The 24,624-nt window shown below is 39.4% G+C and overlaps 4 protein-coding genes and 1 long non-coding RNA gene across 10 annotated transcripts; 3 read left to right on the top strand and 2 right to left on the bottom strand.

The window, feature by feature from the left end:
- Nucleotides 1-8: 8 nt before the first annotated feature.
- On the top strand, nucleotides 9-2,738 carry LOC135615617 (putative pentatricopeptide repeat-containing protein At5g52630). Its single transcript, XM_065114398.1, has 2 exons — nucleotides 9-266; nucleotides 377-2,738. Exons 1-2 carry the CDS (start codon nucleotides 171-173, stop codon nucleotides 2,573-2,575), a joined length of 2,295 nt encoding a protein of 764 aa, XP_064970470.1. The 5' UTR covers nucleotides 9-170; the 3' UTR covers nucleotides 2,576-2,738.
- Nucleotides 2,739-4,178: 1,440 nt separating this feature from the next.
- LOC135615627 (uncharacterized) lies at nucleotides 4,179-13,532 on the top strand. Of its 2 annotated transcripts, none has more exons than XM_065114414.1 (14): nucleotides 4,179-4,466; nucleotides 4,796-4,869; nucleotides 5,014-5,094; nucleotides 5,236-5,311; nucleotides 6,748-6,818; nucleotides 7,812-7,913; nucleotides 10,686-10,775; nucleotides 10,868-10,942; nucleotides 11,050-11,082; nucleotides 11,163-11,243; nucleotides 11,661-11,723; nucleotides 11,819-11,899; nucleotides 11,983-12,024; nucleotides 13,118-13,532. In XM_065114414.1, exons 1-14 carry the CDS (start codon nucleotides 4,430-4,432, stop codon nucleotides 13,358-13,360), a joined length of 1,149 nt encoding a protein of 382 aa, XP_064970486.1. In that variant the 5' UTR covers nucleotides 4,179-4,429; the 3' UTR covers nucleotides 13,361-13,532. The 2 variants fall into 2 exon arrangements, with proteins under 2 accessions (XP_064970486.1, XP_064970497.1); XM_065114425.1 differs by having other exon boundaries at nucleotides 11,661-11,717.
- LOC135615634 (uncharacterized) lies at nucleotides 13,495-14,884 on the bottom strand. The gene is made up of 2 exons (XR_010488087.1): nucleotides 13,959-14,884; nucleotides 13,495-13,869 (listed from the first exon to the last, which is right to left on the bottom strand). It is a non-coding gene; the product is annotated as an uncharacterized LOC135615634 (long non-coding RNA).
- A 1,665-nt stretch (nucleotides 14,885-16,549) lies between these two features.
- Nucleotides 16,550-19,471, bottom strand: LOC135635862 (leucine-rich repeat receptor protein kinase EMS1-like). The gene has a single exon (XM_065147267.1). It carries the CDS (start codon nucleotides 19,469-19,471, stop codon nucleotides 16,550-16,552), a length of 2,922 nt encoding a protein of 973 aa, XP_065003339.1.
- A 400-nt stretch (nucleotides 19,472-19,871) lies between these two features.
- LOC103977108 (thylakoid lumenal 17.9 kDa protein, chloroplastic) lies at nucleotides 19,872-24,492 on the top strand. Of its 5 annotated transcripts, none has more exons than XM_065114448.1 (6): nucleotides 19,872-20,174; nucleotides 20,261-20,375; nucleotides 20,464-20,533; nucleotides 22,151-22,248; nucleotides 22,319-22,414; nucleotides 24,128-24,492. In XM_065114448.1, the coding sequence occupies exons 1-5, from the start codon at nucleotides 19,912-19,914 to the stop codon at nucleotides 22,322-22,324; spliced, it is 552 nt and encodes a 183-aa protein (XP_064970520.1). In that variant the 5' UTR covers nucleotides 19,872-19,911; the 3' UTR covers nucleotides 22,325-22,414; nucleotides 24,128-24,492. The 5 variants fall into 5 exon arrangements, with proteins under 5 accessions (XP_064970520.1, XP_018678595.1, XP_064970527.1 ...); XM_065114455.1 differs by having other exon boundaries at nucleotides 19,873-20,174; nucleotides 22,190-22,248; XM_018823050.2 differs by having other exon boundaries at nucleotides 22,151-22,414.
- The last annotated feature ends 132 nt before the right edge of the window (nucleotides 24,493-24,624 follow it).

The raw sequence follows: 24,624 nt of genomic DNA on the forward strand, positions 1-24,624 counted from the left end.
GAAGGTTACTACTGTCTTCACTCCACCACCACAAGCTCACGTTCCTTATCCCCCTTCCACACCACATAACAAGGGAAAGATGTGAGTGAGGGAGCAAGCCAACCAAGCCCGCTTTCTCCAAAATGCCACTCTAACACTATGCCATCCTCCTCCACTTCCTCCTCTCTTCAATGGCGTCTCTGCCGTCTCTTGCCATCAGTGGCACCCCCCACAAGCTCGACGCCGACGTCCGAAAGCTCTCTCCCGCATCTGTTCCCCTCGAAAAGGTAATCATCATCATCATCATCTGCTTGCCTACTGCCCCCTCATCTATATCATTGCCACTGACTGCTGTGGCAACCCATAATTCAAGTGTAAAAATGGCATTTTGATGCAGAGGCTGTCCTACCAGAGAAGTCCCCCGACGGCGGACGGTAGCTGGGAGGCGTCGGTGCAGCCTCTTGACGCGCGAGAAGCCCTCGCCCTGCTAAGAGAGGGAACCGGCGTCGAGTCGGCCTTTTATGTTCCCCTTCTGCAACAATGCGTCGAAACCAGGTCACTCCCTGATGCACAAGTTATCCATGCCCATATTATAAAGACCGGCACTCATGAGGAGGCCTTCGTATCGACATCTCTCGTCGATGTGTATATGAAATGTGGTGCCCCCCATCATGCCCGTAAGCTTTTTGATACATTACCTCGGAGGAATGTTGTCACTTGGACCGCATTGATCACTGGTTACGTTCGCAATTCAGAGCCTGAGAATGCGATTCTGGTATTTGTTCGGTTGCTGGAATCAGGGTGTTATCCTACGAACTATACGCTAGGAGCTGTTCTGAGCGCATGTTGTGCTCGGTACTCGATTGAGCTCGGCAGGCAAGTTCATGGATATATGGTCAAGTACGGGATCGAGTCCGAAACAAGCATGGGCAACTCGCTTTGCAGCTTGTACTCTAAATGCGGCAGCTTGGAGTCTTCGGTGAAAGCATTTCGAAGAATCCCCGACAAGAATGTGATATCTTGGACGTCCATCATATCTGCTTGTGGTGATAATGGTGATACCGAATTGGGCGTGACATTGTTTGCCGATATGCTTTCGGAAGATGTTGAGCCGAATGAGTACACATTGACCAGTGCTCTCAGCTTGTGCTGCATGTTACAGGATCTCAGTCTTGGAAAGCAAATCCACTCTTTCTGCATCAAGTTTGGGTGTGAATCACAGCTTCCTGTAAAGAATTCGATCATGTATTTGTATTTAAAATGCGAGGAGATTAATGAGGCGAGGAGATTGTTCAATGAGATGGACACAGTTAGCCTGATTACATGGAATGCGATGATTGCAGGACATGCTCAAATAATGAATTTGGCGAAGGATGATATGGCAGCCCATCATAGTGGCTTTGAAGCGCTTAAAGTGTTTCAGAAGCTTAATCGATCAGGAATGAAACCTGATCTGTACAGCTTTTCAAGTATTCTTACTGTTTGCAGTGGTCTTCTGGCCATAGAACAAGGGGAACAAATTCATGCTCAGACCATCAAAAGCGGGTATTTGTCAGATGTAGTCGTCAGCAGTGCGCTAGTGAATATGTACAACAAATGTGGTTGCATCGACGATGCGACCAAAGCATTTGTGGAGATGTCAACAAGGACCTTGATATCTTGGACTTCTATGCTTACTGGCTACTCCCAGCATGGCCGTTCCAAGGAAGCAATACAGCTTTTCGAGGACATGAGGTTGGTTGGTGTAAGGCCTAACCAAATCACATTTGTTGGTGTGTTGTCTGCCTGTAGTCATGCAGGCATGGTTGATGAGGCTGAGTACTATTTCAACATGATGAAGAATGAATATGGTATCAAGCCTGTCATGGACCATTATGCTTGTATGGTTGATATGTTTGTGAGGCAGGGACGATTGGAGGATGCTTTTGCTTTTGTGAAGAAAATGAATTTTGAGCCAAATGAGATAATATGGTCGATCCTGATTGCTGGTTGTCGAAGCCATGGTAACGTGGATCTAGGATTCTATGCAGCTGAGAGGCTGCTAGAGCTCAAACCTAAAGGGATCGAGACGTACATATTGTTGTTGAATATGTATATATCAGCTGAGAGATGGCAGGACGTTTCAAGAGTGAGAAAGGTGATGAAAAATGAGAACATTGGCAGCATCAGAGACAGGAGCTGGATTAGCATCAAAGACAAAGTCTATTTCTTCAGGGCTAATGATAGATCCCACCCACAGAGTGCGGAGATGTATGCATTGTTGGAGAGCTTGCTCCAGAAAGCAACATGTCTGGGATATGTACCTTACAAGAGTGTTGAGTTGTCTGACAAAGAAGATGAAGAAAACTCAGTTGGTTCCGCTGCTGCTACACACCATAGTGAAAGATTGGCTATTGCCTTTGGACTGATAAATACGACAGAGGGTACAACCATAAGGGTTGTCAAGAATATCACAATGTGCAGGGACTGTCATAATTCTGTGAAGTTCTTCTCAATTCTAACCAAAAGAGAGATCATCGTAAGGGATAGTAAGCGGCTACACAGGTTCACGGATGGCAGATGTTCGTGCGGGGATTTTGGTGCTCTTCTACTATGATACTGATGACAAATGTTCTCATTTTTATGTCCAAAAAGTCCATGGTTTCCATGGTTTAAAACTTGGACATGCTCCTCTTCTTGAGGTTATCAGATTTCATCACTCAGCCTGCAAACTACTGTGATAGATTTCGAAAGAGTTTGTTGGTCATTTCATTCTTTTACCTGATCTTCTAATTTGAGTTGACTACTTGTGGATCTTGTAAATTGAGGCTCAAACCAATTCAGAAATGATCTTTCTGAGTTTTGGGTACAAATGCTATCTTTTCTTTTCAAATTAGAAGCTGAAACAAAAGTTAGCATTACTTCCAGTGATTTTTGGAGAATTATGTTGATTAAAATGGATATCTTACAATCTAGTTCTTGTGAAGATATGGTTACAGAAGAATACGATATCTACATCGATTTACTAGTGTTTGTATAAGACCCTAATTTTTTTTCCTTTTGTGCTTATATATATATATATATATATATATATATATATATATATATCGATATTTAGAGAATTACATTATAAAAAAAAATTTATGTTTTTTAGATCAAATTATTAAAACGAATATACGATATTCATTCAAAAAATTTTAAATCACATAAAATATTAATATGATAATATTGTGTCAAATCCAGCTACTAAGAATTTATAATCTCATCTCACAAATATTAATAGATACAACAATATCCTATTCAATCCATTTTGTTAGTGCATGCAATGTGCATCAGTATATTTGATAATGATGGATAAAACATAACTAGTTGTTGGCTAAGATCAAATCATTATTTGGACCTACCAACTTATCATAGAACATAATCTGTGCAGGACTATATACTCCCACGCTTTCAACAAACTCTGCCACGTTTTCCAAGTTAGGTGGGTCCCATGCTAGCTTCTTAATCGTCATCTTGTGGAGGAGGACACGAGTAGGTGAGTGGAGTAAATGAAATAATATCGTTCATGGTTCTTATAGTCCCACCGAGCATATTCTTCTACCTGAGAAAAATATATGTATTTATAAATATATATATGTATGTATATATATATGTATACATATATATGTATACATATATATATATGTATACATATATATGTATACATATATATATATGTATACATATATATATATATATGTATACATATATATATATATATATATGTATACATATATATATATATATATGTATACATAATTTTGAATCGACATAATTTTTACCGCTGCATTGATTCACCCCCTCCTCTTTGTACTGTACTGACTCATTCTTAACCCATATTACTTAATGGGCCAATATATAATAATAATAAAAATGATTATGGTAATTCCAAACATAAAAATTTAAAATAAAACCAAGTAACGGTATACCAAATGGAAACGGAGACTTGCTTCGGTGGGTCCCACCGTTGGCGTCCTTACCTCGAACGAGTATGTGTTCGGGTTGCTCATATCCAGCGCGAATGGTTTTGTCCCAAGGAGAACTCACACCGTGTCCTCGACTTTCTTGATGTCCGGCCAGGATTCGCTCGATGGAAAGATCGAACGGATGATCTCAAGTCTCGCATACGACGATTATAGGGAGCGGTAATGTTTAAGACCGCACGCCGTCGTGGCAGTTTCGTGATGGTCATGGAGAAGTCGGGTGCTCGGGAAGCCCTCATCTGTTAATCGTGCTCTGTTACAGCGGACGGGCTTCGTCTTTACGCCTCTCAGGAGTCGAGGCGTCGGAGAGAGCGGCGAAGGGTGTCGCGAGCGATCGAGCAGGAAACCCTATTTATCGATCGATCCCCACTTGGAATCGAGCCCTCGAGAGAAAACAGTCGATGTCGGAGGTGTTCTCTGTGGTTTTGTGAGGGTTTTAATCGGCCATGGCGCTTGGGAAGCTCACCATCGTCCTCGGAGCGGGTAACCCCCCCACCCCACCCCCCCCCCCCCCCCCTCTCTCTCTCTCTCTCACACACACACACACTCACACACCCACCCACCCGGAAAACACTGTAATTTGCCGTCATTTCCGCGGGATTGGCTCTAGTTTTGATTCTACGAGTACTTAAGCTTTGCAAGAATTTGGTTTTGGTGATAGGATCGAATGTGATCTTGGTTCCTTTCCTTTGACTTCTTTCTTTTGTCGAGGATTTGCACGGTGTGCTGTTAATTATCTCGAGGGGTTTCATGGAATCAAGTTAGTTTCGGTTCTTCTTGCTCTGCAGTCGGATCAACTAATTGTCTTGCAGGTTTAATTGGGTCCATGCTTACGAAGGATAGGAATCTATCTGATATTACACACCTTTTTTCTGGTGCTTTCAGGGTAAGTTTCTTAATCTTCATATTACTTGCTTATTGCTGATAAACCAATGCTTCTCCTGTCAACCATGATTTATCTTTATGTTAAGCGTTTAACAGGAAGTCATCAGCTGGTCCTTTTGTAATGATCGAAATTTTAATTATGCAGGTTTTTACGAAGCACCTGCAACAAGATAAAGACAACCCTCGGTCCACTAGCAAGCCCCAAACTGATTCTCTGTTAGCTCAGGTTTGCGTGTCACCCTTAGAATGCTCCACAGAAGAGTTTGGTTTTGGATGTTGTCCAATGCTAATGGACACTGTCATCGGTTTTCGTTGTTTTCAGTCGTAGGAGGATGCATCCATGCTGATGGTGTATTAATTTTTGTAGGTTAATACACTTCGAGAGGAGCTGCAACTCTTGGCATCATCAAGATCAGTTACAATTGTTACTGGTGATGGATCAGGTTGAGATATTCTCCCTGCTCCTCATAGAACTTGTTATTTTTGCAGTGTGATATGCTTAATTCAGTATACAGTTTATTTTAACATGGTTATGTGGTTTCATGATGATCAATATTTTAAAAATAGTAAAGTTGGACTGACACCATGTAAAATGCTTTATGTTGTTGCATCATAAGGATTTTGTGAGTGAACAGTGCTTGATTCTGACATTTTCTTCGTACTTTGTTTCTAGTATTTTGCACAAGTAGCCAAATGCAGCATCATTATTACTTGAACTAAAGTTTGCTAGATGAAGGTCACTGAATTTAAGAATGCTAAAATTTCTAATGTTACATATTTTACATGCCATTTTAATTTTTTAGAGAAAATTTGGGATAACTTGGAATAATCTTATATTCTTAAATTGAATAAGGCTGTTAGAAGTATTTCAAAATTCTGTTTGATTGAAATTCTATGGTGGAATAAGGTTTTTATTGTCAAATGACTTAAATCATTAAAACGTCAGAATTATAATATGTTGCTGCATGATCTTCAGCAAGGATTGCAATTACTTTCATCTATAACCCTTTGATCAGGTGCGAATCATTCTGTTGGACCAAAATAGTCCGAAAGTAGTGAATGTCAAACCATTTAGCCGATACTCGATGGTATTTTGCCTTTTTTTAGTATGCCATCCCATTTATGCTAGTTAACCTCTGGTCCTTGCTCGGACCGGTATTTTCTGCCCTAGCAAGGTTGGTGTACTAGAAAACTGCAGTCAATGGTCTTCAGTATTAGAAAATAACAGATATGTACTTCATATGCTATCTTCAGTAGTCTTTTACCCAACAATTAAAAGTGAGTTGAATGAAGGATCCTCAATCCCACCCCATCAACCCTATGATCACACCCATCCAACCATTTACCCCAAAAAAAAGGGGAGTAGTGATTGAATGATCTTCTAGAGCTAGTCATAATTAGAAGTTTTGACAAAATTCATTTGAAATGAAAAATCTACTAGTATTCCCATCACAGTCCTTACCTAATGATATAATGTGATGGAGTAGTCCCTTGGCTGTTAGTTTTGGCGAATTGATTCAGGCTGTGGTGACAAATTATCTATCGACATGCTGGGGCTCGTATAGGCAATGGTTCACTGGTATGAACAGGTCCAGTTTCTGGTATTGCTACCTAAGACAAAATCAGGGACAGTAATTCTTCTCCTCCCTGTTCTGTTGAAATTGGCACATCGTAGTGGGTTTCATCAGTTTCTAATGTTTTGTAATGTTCAGGACCTTATTTCAAGTAGCAGAACGTACTGCTGATAGTTGATAGTTATGTCAGATGTTTTTCTATTGCATTATTTTCTTCTGTATAATATGGTCAACTTATTATGGTTCTCTTTTGATCATGGTATTTCAATTAATTTGTCTGTTAACCTTTAGAATTTCAATTGCAGATTCCAGAAGAAACAGGGTAACAGCCATTATTGTTGTTGGAGCTCTTGGATATGTATTTATATGGTGGAAGGTATTCTATCATGTATACTACGAATGGACATAGAAGTTTAAGTTAGAGATGAGCATTAAATGAGTTCGTTTATCATAGTAATCCTGATGCTGCCTTCTTCAATAATGTCTCTAGGAATTTATTTTTTTTGCATGTATCCTAATACTACATGTGATTCCGTATAGACTGGACAATTGAAATGGTAGAATGCGTAAAGATGGTTTCTTTGATTGATGGGCTTAATTAGCAATTCTGAAGACAATCTTTTGAATGATATTTTGAGGAGGAAGAATATTGCTTCTTGATTGGTTCTTTGATTGACGAGGTTATTAGCAATATTTGAAGATAATCTCTTGAATAAAATTTTAGAAAAAAAGAATGTTGCTTCTTGATGCAAGGTGCACAGTGGCAGTAGAGAATTTTATAAGCTATATATTGGAGTAGAAGTTGAGAAATAAAATCAAACATAGAAGAGGGTGATTGCAAGTGTAGTTTGAATGAACAAATGAGGTTGTGTTTGTATTCTAAATAAAAATCAAAAGACCATGGGAAGGAGGATCCTAGTAGACCTAAAAAGATAATCGTGATAATCTCAAATTGTATATAACATATTCAAAAGGTGCCACTTTAGAGCAACTATTGCAGATTCACAATGTCACTGTCGCACTTGGAATAGTACCTCTACCTAAAGTTTTGCTTCTTATGTGTTGGATCATATGGTTGCCGTGAGATATTGATTTGCCAATCAATTGAAGTTATTTGTGCATAAAATTTTTGGATGATTTTGAAGATTCTAGATTATTGCTAATCTTTGAGTCTGAAAAGAAACATAATGAGACAGCATAATGAGGTAGTTAAATGTTGAACAGGGTCATCATGCTGTACTTTCTACCAAATTCATTTTTAACAGTGATCCTGTTGGTCAGCAGGGTGCTTATTTGATATGTTGTGAATGAAATTTGAATTTGCATTATTAAACTGTATAGTTAAATGCTAGTATTTTGCATCTCATAGGGATGGAAACTTTCAGACATGATGTTTGTGACACGGCGTGGCTTATCTGATGCTTGCACTCGTGTAGGCAAGCAATTGGAGCTACTTTCATCATCTATTGCAGTACGTTTTTATTGTTAAATTTTATCTTGATTTATATTCTGAAAGTCAGTTTAATATTAAACAACTCTTTTCTCATTCCAACTTGCTCTAAATTACGAAACATTATAAATAGGATGTCTTTTTCTGAAATCATATGACACTGTGTTTGAATCATATTGCCTTTTGTTTCCAGCATAATGGAGGTCAAAATTGAGGTTTACAGTTGATGAATCTGCTAAAATATCTAAATAAGTTATGCATGAATAGTAATTTTGATAGTCAAGTTGGTGCTTGTCTCGGTCACCAAAAACTAACCTGAATACTCGTGTATTGAGATTGGATTGCAATCCAAAGCTGACAGGTCTACCTGATTTGTACTAGTTAACGGGAAAACAATGTGTTGCAATTTCTTTTTTTCTGAGGTAAATTGGTCCAGCTCAGATTAATTTTTAGTTGGTCTGGAAGTATGGCTAAACAACTTAGTTAAGAGTCTTACAATCATTATCTTTAGTTGAGTTTCTAAAATGGATGAATCTAAACTTGGTGAATTTGATCTTTCTTTATTGTACCTCTTTCCAAGCTCAAGACCCGAATCCTTGGTCATCGAGATAAACTTAACATCATTACCATGGTTTTCATGTTACAGAGAAGCTACAAGAGGCTGGATCAATCACCAACCTCCATGGGGTTTATACCTTGGCTAGTCCTAGACACGTTCTTTTTTATTTTTTGATTTTTTTGGAGATAGTTTCACTTTCATGTATATTGTTGGCTGCTACTTGAGATTGAGTTTGGAATCATTTCTTGTTGTATTATCATCTTTAAGTTCTGTTTTGCTTATTAGTAGTAGTAAGAGTCATGCTTAGAGACTTTTAGATGTGTTTTTAGTTAGCTTTTTTTTGGAGTTTAAATTGTCTAAAGAGAAAAATTATCCCATAATTTATTTCTATATGACATCTCGTACATCCTGGAGGCTATGTCTTGGTAATGGATAGTATTATTTTCAGTAGATTATCATATTTTATTCATAAATTCTGTTATCTTCTTTGTTCTTCGGAGGTCAGTTCTTCTCAAATTGGAGAATACAATCATATCCTGTCAACTGGTATCAGAGTGGTGTAATCTTCCAACGTGTTCTTCATTTTTCTACAATGTCATCTTCATGGTGAAGGGAACTAGAATAAATGTCATCTTGGAGAAGATGACATTTATGAAAATATGACAGAAGGGAACTCACAGCAATATGACAATGAAACTCACTGCAATATGTTGTGGCTTCACTGACGTTGTCAATGCCTTTTCTACTACCTTCTCCTTTGAAGTGCCTCTTGAAGTCTTCAACAGTCTAAAGTAGTTAGAGCATGTTAAAATTTCAGCCTGCTGAAAGTGATGAGCTTCCCTGATGCATTTACCAATTGGTTTGGTTCAGGTTGAGCAAATCTGTTAACCCAAAAGTAACATGACCCAAAACCAACTCAAATTGCTCGAATTGCTACTGCTAGTTGTATCATGTTGCTGTTACTTTTGATTGATTAATAGACAAAGCATGTTTGTTTTCCGCACTTAAACAGACTAATCATACTATTGCTGTTGCTTTCTTTCTGCCTCACATGAGAGTAGTGTAGTTGAGGAAATATGCAAGTTATCATGGCAATCTTCTGTTGTATGTTTATTCTCCAATGAGTAATGTAAAGGAATATTATGATAGAGCAGATTGCAGTACTGCTGCTTCTGGAAGTAGTAATTTGGGCTTTACCTTCTTTCTCTAGGTATCATGCTATTCTTTTAAAAAATTTTAATGCATACCACCTCCTTTAATAGTTGCAGGAGAGACAACAAAAGAATCACATTCTCATTCTTGTTTTTAAGCTTTAATCAGTATACACAGAAGTGCAGTCATCAGATCATGCCATCATCTTTTTATAATTTAAAGCATCATGTTCCCTGACGCATGCCAAATTTAATTGGAGTTTCTGACACTTGCACTCAAATCACCTACTGAAGAACATAAGCATGCCTGTTCAAGCATCATGCTGTTGCAAACATCTAAGCTGATGAATGGTTGTGTCAACAAATGATCACTAGAGCTAACAACTCTGTAAACATATTTAATGAATATTTCTTGTTCAAGGGTTGGGTTTCTGGATTATGGCCAACAACTGCATCAATGATTTGTCAAAGTGATTGATAATCCATTTAATTGTACTTCTGAATACTTTGAATTTTTCCTTACCCTTTACTTGATGTTCTTTTTGTGATTTTGGCAATTTTGATGGATTCATAAGGCCTTTTTTTCTATAAACAAAAGTTTAGCTTTTAGTCTCCTGAAGTCAGAAGCTTTCTTTAATTTATTTATATCTATTTGTGATTGTACCAAACTTATTAAATATTATTTTTCTAGTTATATAATTTGTATCTGCTCTTATTACTCCAGAGTTATAGTTGTCTTTTATAATCCTCATTTTCACCCAAAATTGAGGCAAGGTTTCTAGAACAATGAGCTTTCAAAACTTTTTTTGAATTAACTAAACTGCATTCTAGCATGAGAATAGAATGGACTACAGCAATAAGCCATTAGCCCACATAATTTTGAAATCTGCTAATGGATCTTTTCTTGCCATTTGGCCATACAATATGCAAGATATTTGGATAATTATATCACCACCATAATCTTTTGCCCTTTGTCCTTCTAATCTGAATTTATTTGCATTATCCTTATTGTTGTTTCTATCATTGTTCTTTGGTTCCTGAACCATGATAGTCACCTAAAATTTATGGATCACCGATTTGTAGGCTGCCAAGCGACAGATATCTTCAAGAATGGATCGTGTAGACAGTAATTTGGACGAGTGTAAGGAGCTTGCTGCTGCTACCAAATGTGAGGTGAGGCATTTCATTTCTGTACCTGTTACTTGTCATCCTTCCAATAGCTGTGGCCTGTCTGCAGGGTGTTACTCTTGTAAATGCATCTGTAGGTCTCACAACTGCATGGGGATTTAAGTCTGTTCCATACTGAAGTTGAATCTGTTCACCGTGCTGTCCAGACTCTGGTAATTATGTTAAATTTGCATTCTTTAGATCTAAATCTATCTTACATCAGAAGAAAATAAGATTATTCTGTTAGTATATTCTGATTCCGATCTGTATTGTGCATCAGGAGACAAAGCTTGGACGAATAGAGGGAAGTCAGGTATTCCAAATATTTTCTTTTTCATCTGTTTGTTTTTCATTTGTTGATTTAGTTCCCAGTGTTGATTTACTCCATATTAGGACTTTGCGACCAGAGGAGTCTATCAGCTTTGCCAGTTTGTTGAGAGATTGGAACAGGGAAGAAACCAAGAGTTTCTTCAGGCAAGCAATTTGGTTACCTTTATATGTTGTTTGATCGCCTATTACATGTCACTCTTTAGTCTGGCATGCGCAACTAGCTATAGTTATAACATTGTCATTTTCAATCAACCGGTAATTTTTTTACATATTGATTTATGCTTCAAATTAACTGTGTTAATCGGCTCCCAAACAAAAGGATTGGGCATATTTGGTAAAAGAACAAAAGGATTGGGTATAAGGATGCAGCAAGTCCAAATTGGCAACTTCATGTAATTATCATTTTCTCTAGGTAGTTTTTTCATTAATGACTGGTGGCAGCATGGCTTGTCTGCAAATTTGCTGACCACTAGCAAAGATGCTCGTATATCATGTGCATGGTCCTAAATTGCTTTTTAGTCATCATGTTCTGTGATTTTGAACAAACTCTTAAATTTGCAGGACTCACCAACCACTTCTCATCGAGCTATTGAACTTCCACAAACTTCTTCAGTAGTGGCAAGGGTGGCCTTATTACTCTCTGCTTTATGGATTGTTTTTCATTATTATTAATTTTTTGCCTATTCGTATCATAATAATCCTTGGTTATCCCAAAACAGACGAGTTCTTTGCCACCTTTAGCAGTAGAATCACCATCACCATCATCAGCATCGCCGTCTATTGCTCTTGAGAGCCCTAGGGTGAGCATTTATAGCATTAACTTTAGTTCCTTTTGTGAATGCTCTAACACGGTGCTTATTTCTTTGTAAATTATGGTTCTCAGATTCTGCGATCATCAACTGCTGTATCAGCTTCAGGCCTAAAGGTTTGCAGATCCTGCTATGTTCCTGATTTGTCTTTTAATTCTCTTGCAAAGTTCTTTGAGAAAAAATCACAAAAATAAAAATAAAAAAAATCTGATTGCGCATTCAGCCGGTTGTGCATCCATAATTCTGTACTAAATCTTCTTCTGCTTAATGGTATAATGATAACTGTGATATAAGCCTCATAAGCAACCAAATGTAATCTTTATGGTCTAGGTATTACACTAATGAAAAAAATATGAAATGGAAGATAGGTGTAGCAGGGTAAACGAGTAGAAAAAAGAAGGGAAAAGAAATAACAATAAAGTATTAGGAGACCTCTTTTTAAGTGAATGATTCATATGTCGACCCTATATATGACAATTTCCTAGTATAGTTTTTAACCATTTAAATAGGTTTAACTCTGCAGGACACCAGTCAACACTGACCTAATTTTTGTAATTTGTGTCCTGTGGAGTCTCACCGATATTTTCTTGCATTTGAATCCTAGTTACTTAAATGGCCCTGCTGATTTAGCATATGCTCAAGAAATATGTTGATGCTGAATATTTGCTTGCTAGACAACAATCTATTTAGATGACTTGTCGCCCTAGAAACTTTCAAGGTGATGTGGTCTCACAAAAACGTGAGCCACATTTACCAGGTTTGTGAGCAGTGACATCACCCCGACAGTCTCCAGGTCATGAAGCCATCAAGTAATCAGCAAAGTAGGATGAGTAAGAGATGTAGCCAATCTTCTGGTTCTACAGGTCTGAATAAACCTTTAAAGTAATTTGAAGGAACAGCATATTAGCTTCTGCATGGACTTTTCATATTCTTGATCCGAAGTAACTGTTGGAAAGGTGTATCCATTAAGGAGCGAGGTCTTTTGTCCATACAACCATTATTATTTTTCTAAATAAGATAAAAATGTAAATCTAGAACTGCATTAGAAGAGCGAATTCTAAAGTTTTATGATAGTACAGCCATATTGTTTTTTTTTTCTAGATGATTAGAAATGATCATGTAGGCATGCCAAGTATGGCTGTGGATATGATTAAAAAATTCTTGAGACACCTGACGTGCCTAGCTTATCAATTGATGTTCTCTCTTCAGGAGCTGCAGGAGATTTCAAATGCAATTAAACCAGGAAGCATGAAATCAAATATGATGTCTGGAAATACCTCTGAAGTTTCCAATGGAACTACTGAAGAACCAAATGGCACTGCACCAAGTTCCAATCGGTCCATCTGGAAGTCTACGGAGGAACAAAACAGTGCTGTGCCAAGTTCCAGCCGGTCCATGTGGAAGTTGCCAAGCATCAGTTTTCTCTCGAGAACCCGCAGTTCTGCTACCTAACCACTTGTTGGGTTGCCAAAGAATTCCTCCTCGTTCTGGGATGATGTAGTTTTCGCTACAGGTTAAAGAGAGGGGTAGCGCTCTAAATTTCATAATACAAACCAAACACCAAATTTTTGTAGATGTAAAGATCATTGGCAAGCAATTGGTTCAGAATTGCCCTCTTTGTCAAGTTGACTTTTTTTGTTTCGCAACAACTTGGAGTAGCTGTGGCTTACAATTAGATGAAAGATTGATGGTACAAAATATTCTGTTTATTTGGCGTTTTGAGCATAGCCATTCTATACGAAGTGCGGTAGCGAATTATGTATACCGAGCATGTTCTTTGCCTCCCACTTATTGAGTATCGTGCAGCTGCCCCAAATGACACCTCACGTCTCTGTTGACCTGTTAGCACTTGGTCAACACAGATCGGAACGTCGATCAAGGCACATTAACACCCTGCTCGAGCTCGATCTTTCACGCCACGCCACCGATGTCAGACGCTACCAGGAGTACGAGCCTGTCCCCTGCAAGCGGGCACATCAGGAAACAGTAAGCTTCTTTATAAATACCCTTGCATTCTAAGTGGGAGGAAGGAGGAAAAAAAGGCAGAAACCCCCAAGATCATCCACTGGCTTGATCGTCGAAGGGGTCGGGTCGAGCTCTCCCAACCCGACCTGTGTGCAGGTGCGAAGACGGATGCCTCCCACAGAACGCTCAGGTGAGGAGCCCCCTCCCAGAGGAAACGGTGACCCCGTCACGATCGAACCATCGCAGGCGGCCACCTCAGCAATCTTAAGGGTCGTCCCAGGGAGATCCCCAATCATTCGGGCCCGAACCCAATCGCGTCGGCCCCGATGCCACGGCTTAAGGTTGTTTACACTAATAGTAGACGCCACCATGCTTTTGACGGAGATCATATTTGAGTCCTTTCTTTTACGATGATCGTCTTCGAATAGACAAGTTGTCAAGGCCAAATGAAATTTTACTGTACTCGTACTGCAGCACAAACTATAGGCAGACACTCCGAAGGAGCTACATGGAAGAAACTACACCCAGGTACAAGAAACCTTGTTTGTCACACCTACTAGTAGTTCCTCCAGTCCTCCTCGATCCTCTCCAGCTTGAGTCGCTCTTGAACGTAGGCGATAAAGCTCGCGGCTCGCCGATCTACCTCACTACTGTCGATGGCGCCGTTGACTGTCGTATCGTAGCCACCGCGGCCGCCGATCATCCCTTCCTTTCTGCCCAAGGGAGCCAGAGGAGGAGGAGGAGGAGGAGCAGGGATAGTGTTACTAGCATATTTCCCCGAGTACTTTGATCCTCTTCTATAGAATAACCCGCTACGCTTGCTGCTGCCGGACTCCATTCCCTAACTGAGCTCCTCACCTCACCAGGTTGCTTGTATCTTCTTCTCTTTCGGTGCTAATTTATAGTTAGCATGTTTGCCATGTAACAAGTTTATGATATGGTGTACAGTCAGATCCATCATATCTTTCCCAAGTAAAATATCTAGTGCAGAAAGAGAGAGAGAGAGAGAGTGATATGCTAGCTGAAGTGTTCATTATTGTGCTGAGAATATCTTTTGCCTAGACATGCATCAACTTTGGTTTACTATTGCTGAGTTCCAAAGACACGAGTGATTGCCATCTTTCTATTCCAGGGATCCAAACAGATAAGATCAATGTCCTCTTCCTCCTCTGGAATGTATCAGCAAAGAGAAGGACCAGCATCTCCTTTTTGACGGGTATCTTCCACTCTGAGTGCCTCACCTACGTCTTTGTCAGCAGAAGGTTTGTTTTCACCACCCATTCATTCTCTTACCCGTGAGATCACTACCAGCCATTTGCTACACTACTTCAGATCTTTCTCACTCTAAGTTGATGGTTTGTGGTTGTTGCCAACTTGGGATTACTATGAACTCCTCCTGATATTTTTCAGATTGTTTCATGGCAGGAATCAGAATAAGGAAGCTGTTCTCTACCGATTGCTATGCTATAAAAAAATATTTTATATACGAAAAAATATTAGTATATCGTAACATATAACGAAATTAAACGAAAATCACAATCAAATAAGATATTAAGATTTACGTAGAAAATCCCTCCGATGCGAATGGTAAAAATCATTGAACATGCTATAAAAAAATTACTATAAAAATAATGAATGTATAAATCATTGCCCAAAATATAAGCAACAATCATAAGAGAATAATATAAATATAAGGATTATATTACTGTCCATAATATTCAAAATCTCTCCTGTAAATCTAATCTAATATGAGATGAGAACACTCTTTAGATGATTAAGAATAACTTATGTATTATCCTCGTCTTCTTCCCATTTCTTCTTTTCTTATTCTTTTACCCTTAACTGCTATTACTTTTTTTCATTTTCTCTTAGTAGTCTTGTTGTTCTCCTTCATCGTCAAAAACCTCGATTAGAAGAGTTAAGGTTTAGGTTATTAAAGCCCTGAACTATCTGTCTAACATCCCCAACTCTCAAATTATCTCATCCTCAGTTATGATTTAATGAGCACTCCATGTTAAGAATATAAACTAAAATCATATTTCATCTAATTGCTTAAGTCACAAATGTATAAATAAATTTATGGAATGATATAGAAAAATAATTAAGATGAAGGTCCTTATCCCCTTATAAATAAAAATATCTTAATTAATTTTGATTAGTTGGATTGAGTCATAAATAATCCACACACACACACAAATGAATGACAGAGTGTGTATTAAGAATATAAACTAATATCATGTTTCATTTAATGATTTGAATGAGTGAAAAACATAGATAAAATATGTTTCATTAATAAGTTATCGATCAAAACAAGCCAATTTAGAACACACTAATTAAATGTAGTAAAAGAGAAAATATTTTCTTTACTTCCAATAACAAAGAATATAACAAGATTTTTATGTGCAGCTTCAATATAATATACACACACACACACTCACATCCATACTATTTCTATTCCTTGGCATTCATTAATTTCATTTTCAGATATTTTCTTCAGATAATTACAATCACCAACAAGAAAACAGTAAGAACAATCAAAATGTTTGAATGACAGTGCTATTATGTTGTATTGATGCTAATTACACACAATAAATCTTTACAGCTTATTATGACATAATTATAGTCTTAATATAGTCATCTCTCATAACTACAAGAGAAAATGTCTGATCACTGCATTCACCTCCTCATGTTCTTCTTCCTGAAGAACATATCGAAAGCACGATCCACAAAGAGGAAGTAGGCAAATCTCCATGACCTCTTCAGTATCAAACAGCCCCAGAATACCCAGAACCCAAAGACAAACCCCAGCAGCATGGCAAGACCGAACCAGATGATGCTGTCTTCTTCATCCAAACCATCTTCTTTTTCGGTTCCTGCACCGTCCGAGCAACCTCTGCTCAATGGAGGTCCACAGAGACCAGCATTTCCACTGTAGATGGATGGGTCATCAAGCGTTTGTATCTGATCACCTCTGGGAATCCGCCCTGACAAGTTGTTGTTGGAGAGATTCAACACGCTCAGGAATGCCAGATCTGCAATGCTTGCAGGAATTGGACCGGAGAGCTGATTCATGGAGAGATCAAGAAACTCCAGCCATTTCAGGTTGCCGATTGCCTGTGGAATCCTCCCGGATAAATGATTCCTCGATAGGTTGAGGAAGAGCAGCCCTGCAAGATTTGTCAGCTCCGTGGGGATCTCTCCCGAGAGAGAGTTGCTGGAGAGGTCGATACCTGTGACAAGTGAGAGTGTGCTATGGAACATGAGCTCCCTCCCCTTCCAGATCATCTGAATGCTCTCCGAGTACCCCAGCGCGCTGAACTCTACAGCTCTTCCTTCTTGTCTTCTCGCCATAGCAGATAGACCAGAGAAGCTCCTCGGTATGCTTCCCCTGAGATCGTTGTCTGCAAGGTCCAACACCTGCAGTGAGGCAAGCCGCGAGAGCTGTGGAGGAATGCTGCGACCGAACATGTTCGATCGCAACCTGAGAACTATCATGGACGGGAAGCTGTCCCCCACCCATGTCGGGATTTCTCCATGGAAGCCGTTCTCCCCCAGATCCAGCGCAACGAGATGCCTGCACTGCTTCAGGGACGAGGGGAACTCCCCATTGAACCTGTTGCTGTTCAGGTGCAGTGACACGAGTGATGCATTGGAGCCCATCGAGCTTGGGATGCTCCCATGGAGATCGTTGTTTGCTAGATCGACGTACTGCATGGCTTCCGTGTCCAGCAAACAGTCGGGTAGCCTCCCTGAGAGGTGGTTGTTCGAGAGATCGAGGACCTGCAGACCGCTGAATCTGCAGAGCAAGGGGATGATGCTGCTGTCGATGAGGTTGTCCGAAAGCAGCAAGTACTGCACGTCAGGCAAGTAAGTAGAGCTTGAATTCGTGATCTCTTCCCAGTCCACCGGGAGCATGGCCGTGAAAGAATTCCTGGAGAGATCAATGTAGTTGAGATCTGGATGTTGGACGAGCAACTTCCATACTTGGCCGGAGAGCTTGTTTCCGGACAAATCTAAGCTTTGAAGAGCCGAAAGTTCAGCTACTGTCGAAGGAAGTGATCCCGATATGCCATTGTTGCTCAGGTTAAGCCAAGCCAAGGAAACCAAGTTCCCAAGCTCTGCCGGAATGCTTCCTGTAAGATTGTTCGACGACAAACTCAGGTAGTAGAGGTTCGTCATGTTCCCGAACTCTGGTGGAATTTTACCGGAGATTCTGTTGTCGTCCAAACGCAGGTTGGCGAGACTCCTCCATTCCACCCAAGCCGGTGACAGAGTGCCGGTTAACTGGTTCCCAGGAAGGTACAAGGTCTCGAGCTGAGGATGAGCACCGAAAGCTTCTGATAGATCTCCACTGAAGTGGTTCCACCCCAAACTGATCCTTCGTATCCCTGTGCAGTTCTTCAGCCAAGCTGGTAGTCTTCCTGTGAAGTTGTTGTTATCTGCGTATAGATAGCGGAGAGTGGAGTTATTGCAGAGGAGGGGTGGCAGTTCCCCTGAGAAGCTGTTGTTGGTGAGTTGCGCTGTGCTCAGGAGGCCGTTCTTCCCTAGTTCCCCTGGAAGGCTACCTGAGAGCTTGTTGTTGATGACGATCAAAGATTGGAGCTTTGGGAGTGCAGAGATGGTGCTCGGTAACTCGCCGGAGAACTGGTTCTGGCTGATGTCTAGGATCTCCAGAGTCGTCATGTTCCCAATCTCTGGCGGGATTGTGCCGCTTAGCCTGTTGTCAGAGAGTTCCAGCACGGTGAGCTGGGTGAGCCTGCCGATCTGGTGAGGAATGGGACCTGTGAACTGGTTGTCCAGGAGTTGCAGATCCTGCAATTTGGTCAGATTGCAGATCTCTTCCGGGATCGAGCCGGTGAGATTGGTCTGGCCGAGGCCCAGGCTTCTGAGCTCTCTGAGCTTGCCGATCTCCTTGGGGATTTGCCCGGTGAGTGGATTGTGATCCATCTGAAGCGAGAGAAGCTGCGTCCAATTGGCGAGAGCTTCCGGCATCAGCTCGGAGAATCCATTTCTCGATACGTCGAACACCTGAAGTCTCGTCAGCCTCGACAGAGATGAAGGCAGTACCCCGTCGAACTGGTTGTGGGAAAGATCCAAGTGCAGCAGCTTAGTGCAGCTTGTGATCGGAGAAGGGAATGGCCCGACGAGGTGGTTGTCGGAGAGAGTGAGATTAGTGAGCTGCGTGAGCATCGCGATCTCCTCGGGTACGGTTCCCTCGAGCTGGTTGAAGCTGAGATCCAAGAAGATGAGCTTGGAAGCAGCAGAGATGGCGGGGGGGACGCGGCCATGGAGGCTGTTGCCGTAGAGATCGAGGTGGGTGAGGTTAGGGAGGGCAGAGAAGTCGAGATCGAGGAGGGTGCCGTTGAGGCCGGAAGAGGGCAAGCGTAGCTGCACGAGGCTGCCGGCGGCGTCGCAGCGGACGCCGAACCAGTTGCATGGGGTCGTGGCGTTGGTGAGCGACCATGAGCTGAGCGTGTCGGGTTGGAACAAGCTGGTCTTCCAATTCACGAGAGCCTCTGCTGCTGTCGCAGCTCCAGTTTCTGCAGTGCAAGTCGGTAGGAGGAAGAGGAAGAAAGGAAGGAATTGGATTGGCTTCATGGCGTTCGATCGGGAACGAGACGAAGCTGTTGTTGGTCCTTAACCATTTCCCGGAGCTGAAAGGTCCGCAGCTTCGGGAAGTCAGCACATCAACGCAGAAAAGTCAAAATTACAATGCAGAGAGCATTGTATTTTGACCAACTGAAAAAAAAACAATTTATAATAATTTATATGCCTTTATGATTCTTAATGAATCTATAATAATTTTAAATATGAGATTTTATATTAATAAAATAATTATATGCCTTTAAAATTTTAATTTATTTCTAAAAATTATTCATTTAATATCCATATATTTTTATTATCATTAAAGATCTTATTAATAATAAACAAAATAATTTATTTTACTATGTAAGCTAATTATCATCTTCATACCTCACCATTATCTAATATATTTAAAGATAAGGGAAGGGAAGGGAAGGGAAGAGAAGAAGAGAAAGATGGAGATGTCCTCAACTGCAGCAGTTCACTGCTGTCCGATTCCCTCCGTCTCCAAGCCTCGACCCTCACCACTCTCTTCTCTCATGCTACAAGCAAAAGGCTTCCTTCTCTCTTCCTTGGCTCCTTTGGGCCTTGCCATAGTTCTTAGCTCTCCCTTGCCCTCCGTTGCAGCACTCCCTTATCCTAATCCTCAGTCTCCTCCTTCCTCACCTGCCACTCCCTACGCGCAGTCTCAGAAGCTGCAGCTAGGGCTAGAGAATGGGTACATTCATTCCTACTGCCTACTCCGTTTCTTCCTTCTCCTTTGTTCGTCACAGGCCAAAAGACCATCGAGGTGTTCTAATGCAGGAAGATTAGAGCTTGTCCATCCATCAATCCTGGTTGCGTCTCCACGAACCCGAACTCGTCGTCGTTTGCTTTTCCATGGATGATCCCTGATAATTTCTCGGGAGATGTCATTCAGGTGAGCAATAACTCGTTTGATGAAATGCCACTATGTGCTCTCTACATGTATCCTCTCTCTCTCTCTCTCTTTCTTTCTCTTAAAACAGAGTTTGCGTGATGCAATCCTGAGAACACAGCGGAACGTTGAGTTCAAGGTAGACGAAGAAACACCTGACGGTAATTCATTTAAATTTGATGCCTATGCTTTGATGCAATTATTAGTCTTCAATTAGTTGTCTCAGTGGTGTCAATGTCCTCAGTGTCCTAAATTTATTGGCTTTTGTTGGAATTTTGTACTTTATCATAATTAGTAAAAAAAATTACATAAGCATTTGATTCAGGTTACAGTCCATGGACACATTTGTATCATCAGTATGATTTGTCAATATACTCCGACGGCCCACTCCTATCAAAGCTTTTCTCTTGTTTAACTCATAAATGTACCATGTAATGTGTTTTGAACTGGATCAGGACATAATTAAATCTTCAAAAGAATAGGGAATGCATGCTTCTTGATGCTCATATTCTTTGAAGTTTATTGTTCATTGATACAGTTCTCAGCTTACTGTCTTTCAGAGTTCTAGCTATCAGAAATTTAACTTTGAAACATGTAGGTTGTGAGCAATAGAGAGGCAGGATCAGATTTAATACAAAGTTACTCTCAACAAGTTCAGTTTCTGTTGAAACTTGTGATGACAACTATGTTATCTAACACAAAGCTGCTAAGAATAAAGAAAAGATGTGGTTCCTATTGTAAACGGCATCTTACTTCAGCTCCATCCTATGGAAGACTAAACAGCTTCTTTGCCTCTTGTGAACTCATAATGCAACATGAGTGGACAGGTAAATATTTAACAGTTCAACAAAAGAATAATTAATCAGATGGAATACAAAAAAAGAAACAATAATGAAGACAATAAATTCATTTTACAATAGGTTTACTAGAAAAAAAAGACCATTAGGAAGGGACAACATATTCTTAGATTTGGTGATCCGCAACGAGTAAAAGCTTGCTTTAATACACTCTCTAATGTTCATAAGCACTTCCTGCTTGCAGCGGAGAAAAATCATGCTATATTATATTACCTAACAACTGGATAATATACTAATGCACTTATTTCTATAAATCCACACACCTGTTAGGCCCTTGGCTATACAGTAAGCTATATATTAATTATAAATACAACATGTTTGTGATATAAACTAACACAAAGCTTTCTTATCCACACTCCTTCAAAGCTTATATTAACTTGTCTAGAGTCTAAAGCTCTCAGAAATCAGCCATTTTTTTCTTAAGTAGCTTAGAGAAAGTTTCATATCTTTATTTCGATGCAAATCTTTCTTGCAACGATTAGGTTGGGTTTGCTGGTGAGTGGACCACATTATTCAACTAAGTCAATGATTTTCACACATCGTGAACACTCCTTTTGAGCATATATCATTTTTTCTATAATAAAATATTCAGACGGCTCAAAACTAAAAAATCATCCAGTTATTCATTTAGGTAGTTCATAAAATCTTAATAGCATATGGTTCTTTTAGATGAACAACTTATAACAACTACTGTAGTGAGGTTGATGAAATGACTAGACATATATCTGATTATATAATCTTCACATCTTATGCCCCATCCTCAAGGCTTACTGGCTTTCGTTATAATTCTTGGCTCATAATTTGAATCATGGAACTTTGGTATATCAACCATCGCTATAATGTTCATGATTTGTACATCTTTTTTTACATATGTTTTTCCATTTCGTCTTTTTCTTATCAAACGTATGTTCACCCATAAAGGACAAAGCAGGGTGACATACTTGACATTGCATTTATCAGGGAACTATATACAAGCAGAGGTTGATGGAGGATTTGGACGTGATGTAATGGAGTTCCTGGTTAGAAAAGATGTTGTTGCTTTTAGATCAATGGCAACAAAAGTCACATATATTTACCCATTCACAACAGCTTTAGGTGACTCCAAAGGACAAATTGAACGAATCAACAGAATCAAGGAAGAATTGGGTTGGTATGCTCCCAATTTTGAATCCATGGATTAAACAGGTTGGTTTCTGTAAAATCACCTCTATAGCATATTTTCTCTGTATATGCTGCAAACCAAGTGTATTGAATGGCATTGATTGAGCACAGGCTATGTGCCTTTATGCGATGGTACCAGATGATGATTTAACAAAACTTTGATGAATTGAAATCTTTTTTTTTCTCTTGTATGATGCTTCTGTTAAGGCATTACGTTGTATGTCTAATATCATTAGAAATTTCTTGAGCTGGTCCATTTCCTGGCAATGGAGTAAGTCATCTTCAAAAGGGCACAGAAACTAGAGGTAATTGCTTGGAACATAATTATCTGTCAATCTCATGTGAGCTGTGTAAATGATTAAGAAGTATGACCTAGTACTGATAAAGTAAGAAATTTTAGTCTCGTCTACAGAATAATAGAAAGTAAGAATAAAAGTTTGAAATTACAGGCATGACATTGCTCATCCCATACTGATCAGAAGAAAATGATTTTATTGCTAGTATGCCTGTTGTACATCTGAAGGTCATTAATATCAGCATTCACTCACTAGAAGTGTCTTTATTCATTGCTTTTCACTGTTGACTATCAGACAGTTTTCCTTTGAACTAATTCCTACTGCTCTCATTACTCACATTAGCTGAAGGAAACCTTCGAAGTCTAAATTCTATGCCTATTCCCAGGGGATCTATACAGGAAAGATGCTTTAAATCTTAGATATCTGGTTGTTTAGATAATGTGAGTACCACCTCAAGTTCCTCTTATTACCATTTAAATGCTGTTTTGGCAGCCTTTTTGTTGTTTGACTGCACAACTGCAGTTTGTAGATTTATGGTTCTGGAAAATTTTCCAAGATACTGATTTTCCTGGATGAGTACACATTAGAAAGTGAAATTATGTTAAGTAAAAGTCATTGATGAAAGCACTAAACAATTAACTTGTTCTCAGGATTCAAAACAATAAAAACCTTCTTTTCAGAATCTGTTGATGTTTTCACAAGAAATTTTTAAAGAAAGACATGAGCTGTAACATTCTAGAAATGACAAGAACACACAATTGGAGTATGTAAGGTTCGAACTGAATCGAACCTGATTTGATAAAGTTGTCACATGTGCATTGTGATGTATTGATGGTTATTTGCTGCAAAATACTATCCCATTTGACTATATGGGAGCATTTAGGGACCCATGTGGTGAAAGGGACTTTGAAGAACTTATTGCTTCACTTGTTGAACAGGTAAAAGTAATCAATGCTCTACCATCTCATGCCTTGCTTGATCAAGTTACACACTGAGCAAAAGAAAGCAATGTGTAAACCTACTATTTTTGTTAGTAACCCTCTGAAGGAAGGTCTTTTATGGTCCAACTAAGATGAAAAATACTGTCCGAAAAATGCCTTTCCCAAAAGTAAACCTAGAGTGAAGTTTTGAACCAAATCTAACCCTTCTTTCATAAAATTGATCACTGAGCTCCCTTTTGAGACTTATTCATTGTGATGTTACAAACAGCAGAATCATGTTATAGATATCTTTTCTTTTTTTAAGTTGGATTTGTGTTCCATCAGCTCTGTCACTTATTTTTCTAACATGAATGGTTATCCACAAAATAAGCTTATCATTTCCCCATATTTTACAGTAATAGTGTATTAAAGTTTCAAAGTTTTGTTTTCATTGGATTAGTTTAAACTCATACTTGAGAGGATTTTTTACTGAGTTGACTCTGGCTTTTGAATGAAAACAGGTCAATGGTGCAGCAATCTCATGCCAACTGCAAGATGGAAATGTTCAGAAACTTGGCATTACCTCCACAAGTACTTGGATCTTAAAACCTATTCAAGATGCCTCTAAATTGCACACTTCGGCATCCAATTACAAGCTTTCCTACTGGATCATTGGAGGTTCATTGTGAAAGACTTGTCCTCTTGAAGTTATACCAGTAGCAGTAGCAACAGATAATTACATAGAGATCTGTGTGTGGCAGGTTTAAGACATCATATGACAACAGTTCATTGGTCTACAAAACTTGGGTTCATTGTGTTTTAAGGTATTCTTTTGCCACATGGATGGCTAGTATTTCAATCACAAAAATGAATCCTTTGCTTGTCATGATGAGATTGGACACATTGATCTTTTGAACTGAGTAGAGAAGTTTGGAGGAAAAAGAAGACCTCATTCTCAAAGATTAGAACTCTCATCTCTCTCTATCTTTCTCTCTTTAGCAAGTGAGAGACATTCATG

This window comes from Musa acuminata, chromosome BXJ1-3 (assembly GCF_036884655.1).
Source record: "Musa acuminata AAA Group cultivar baxijiao chromosome BXJ1-3, Cavendish_Baxijiao_AAA, whole genome shotgun sequence".
In the NCBI taxonomy this organism is placed as follows: domain Eukaryota; kingdom Viridiplantae; phylum Streptophyta; class Magnoliopsida; order Zingiberales; family Musaceae; genus Musa; species Musa acuminata.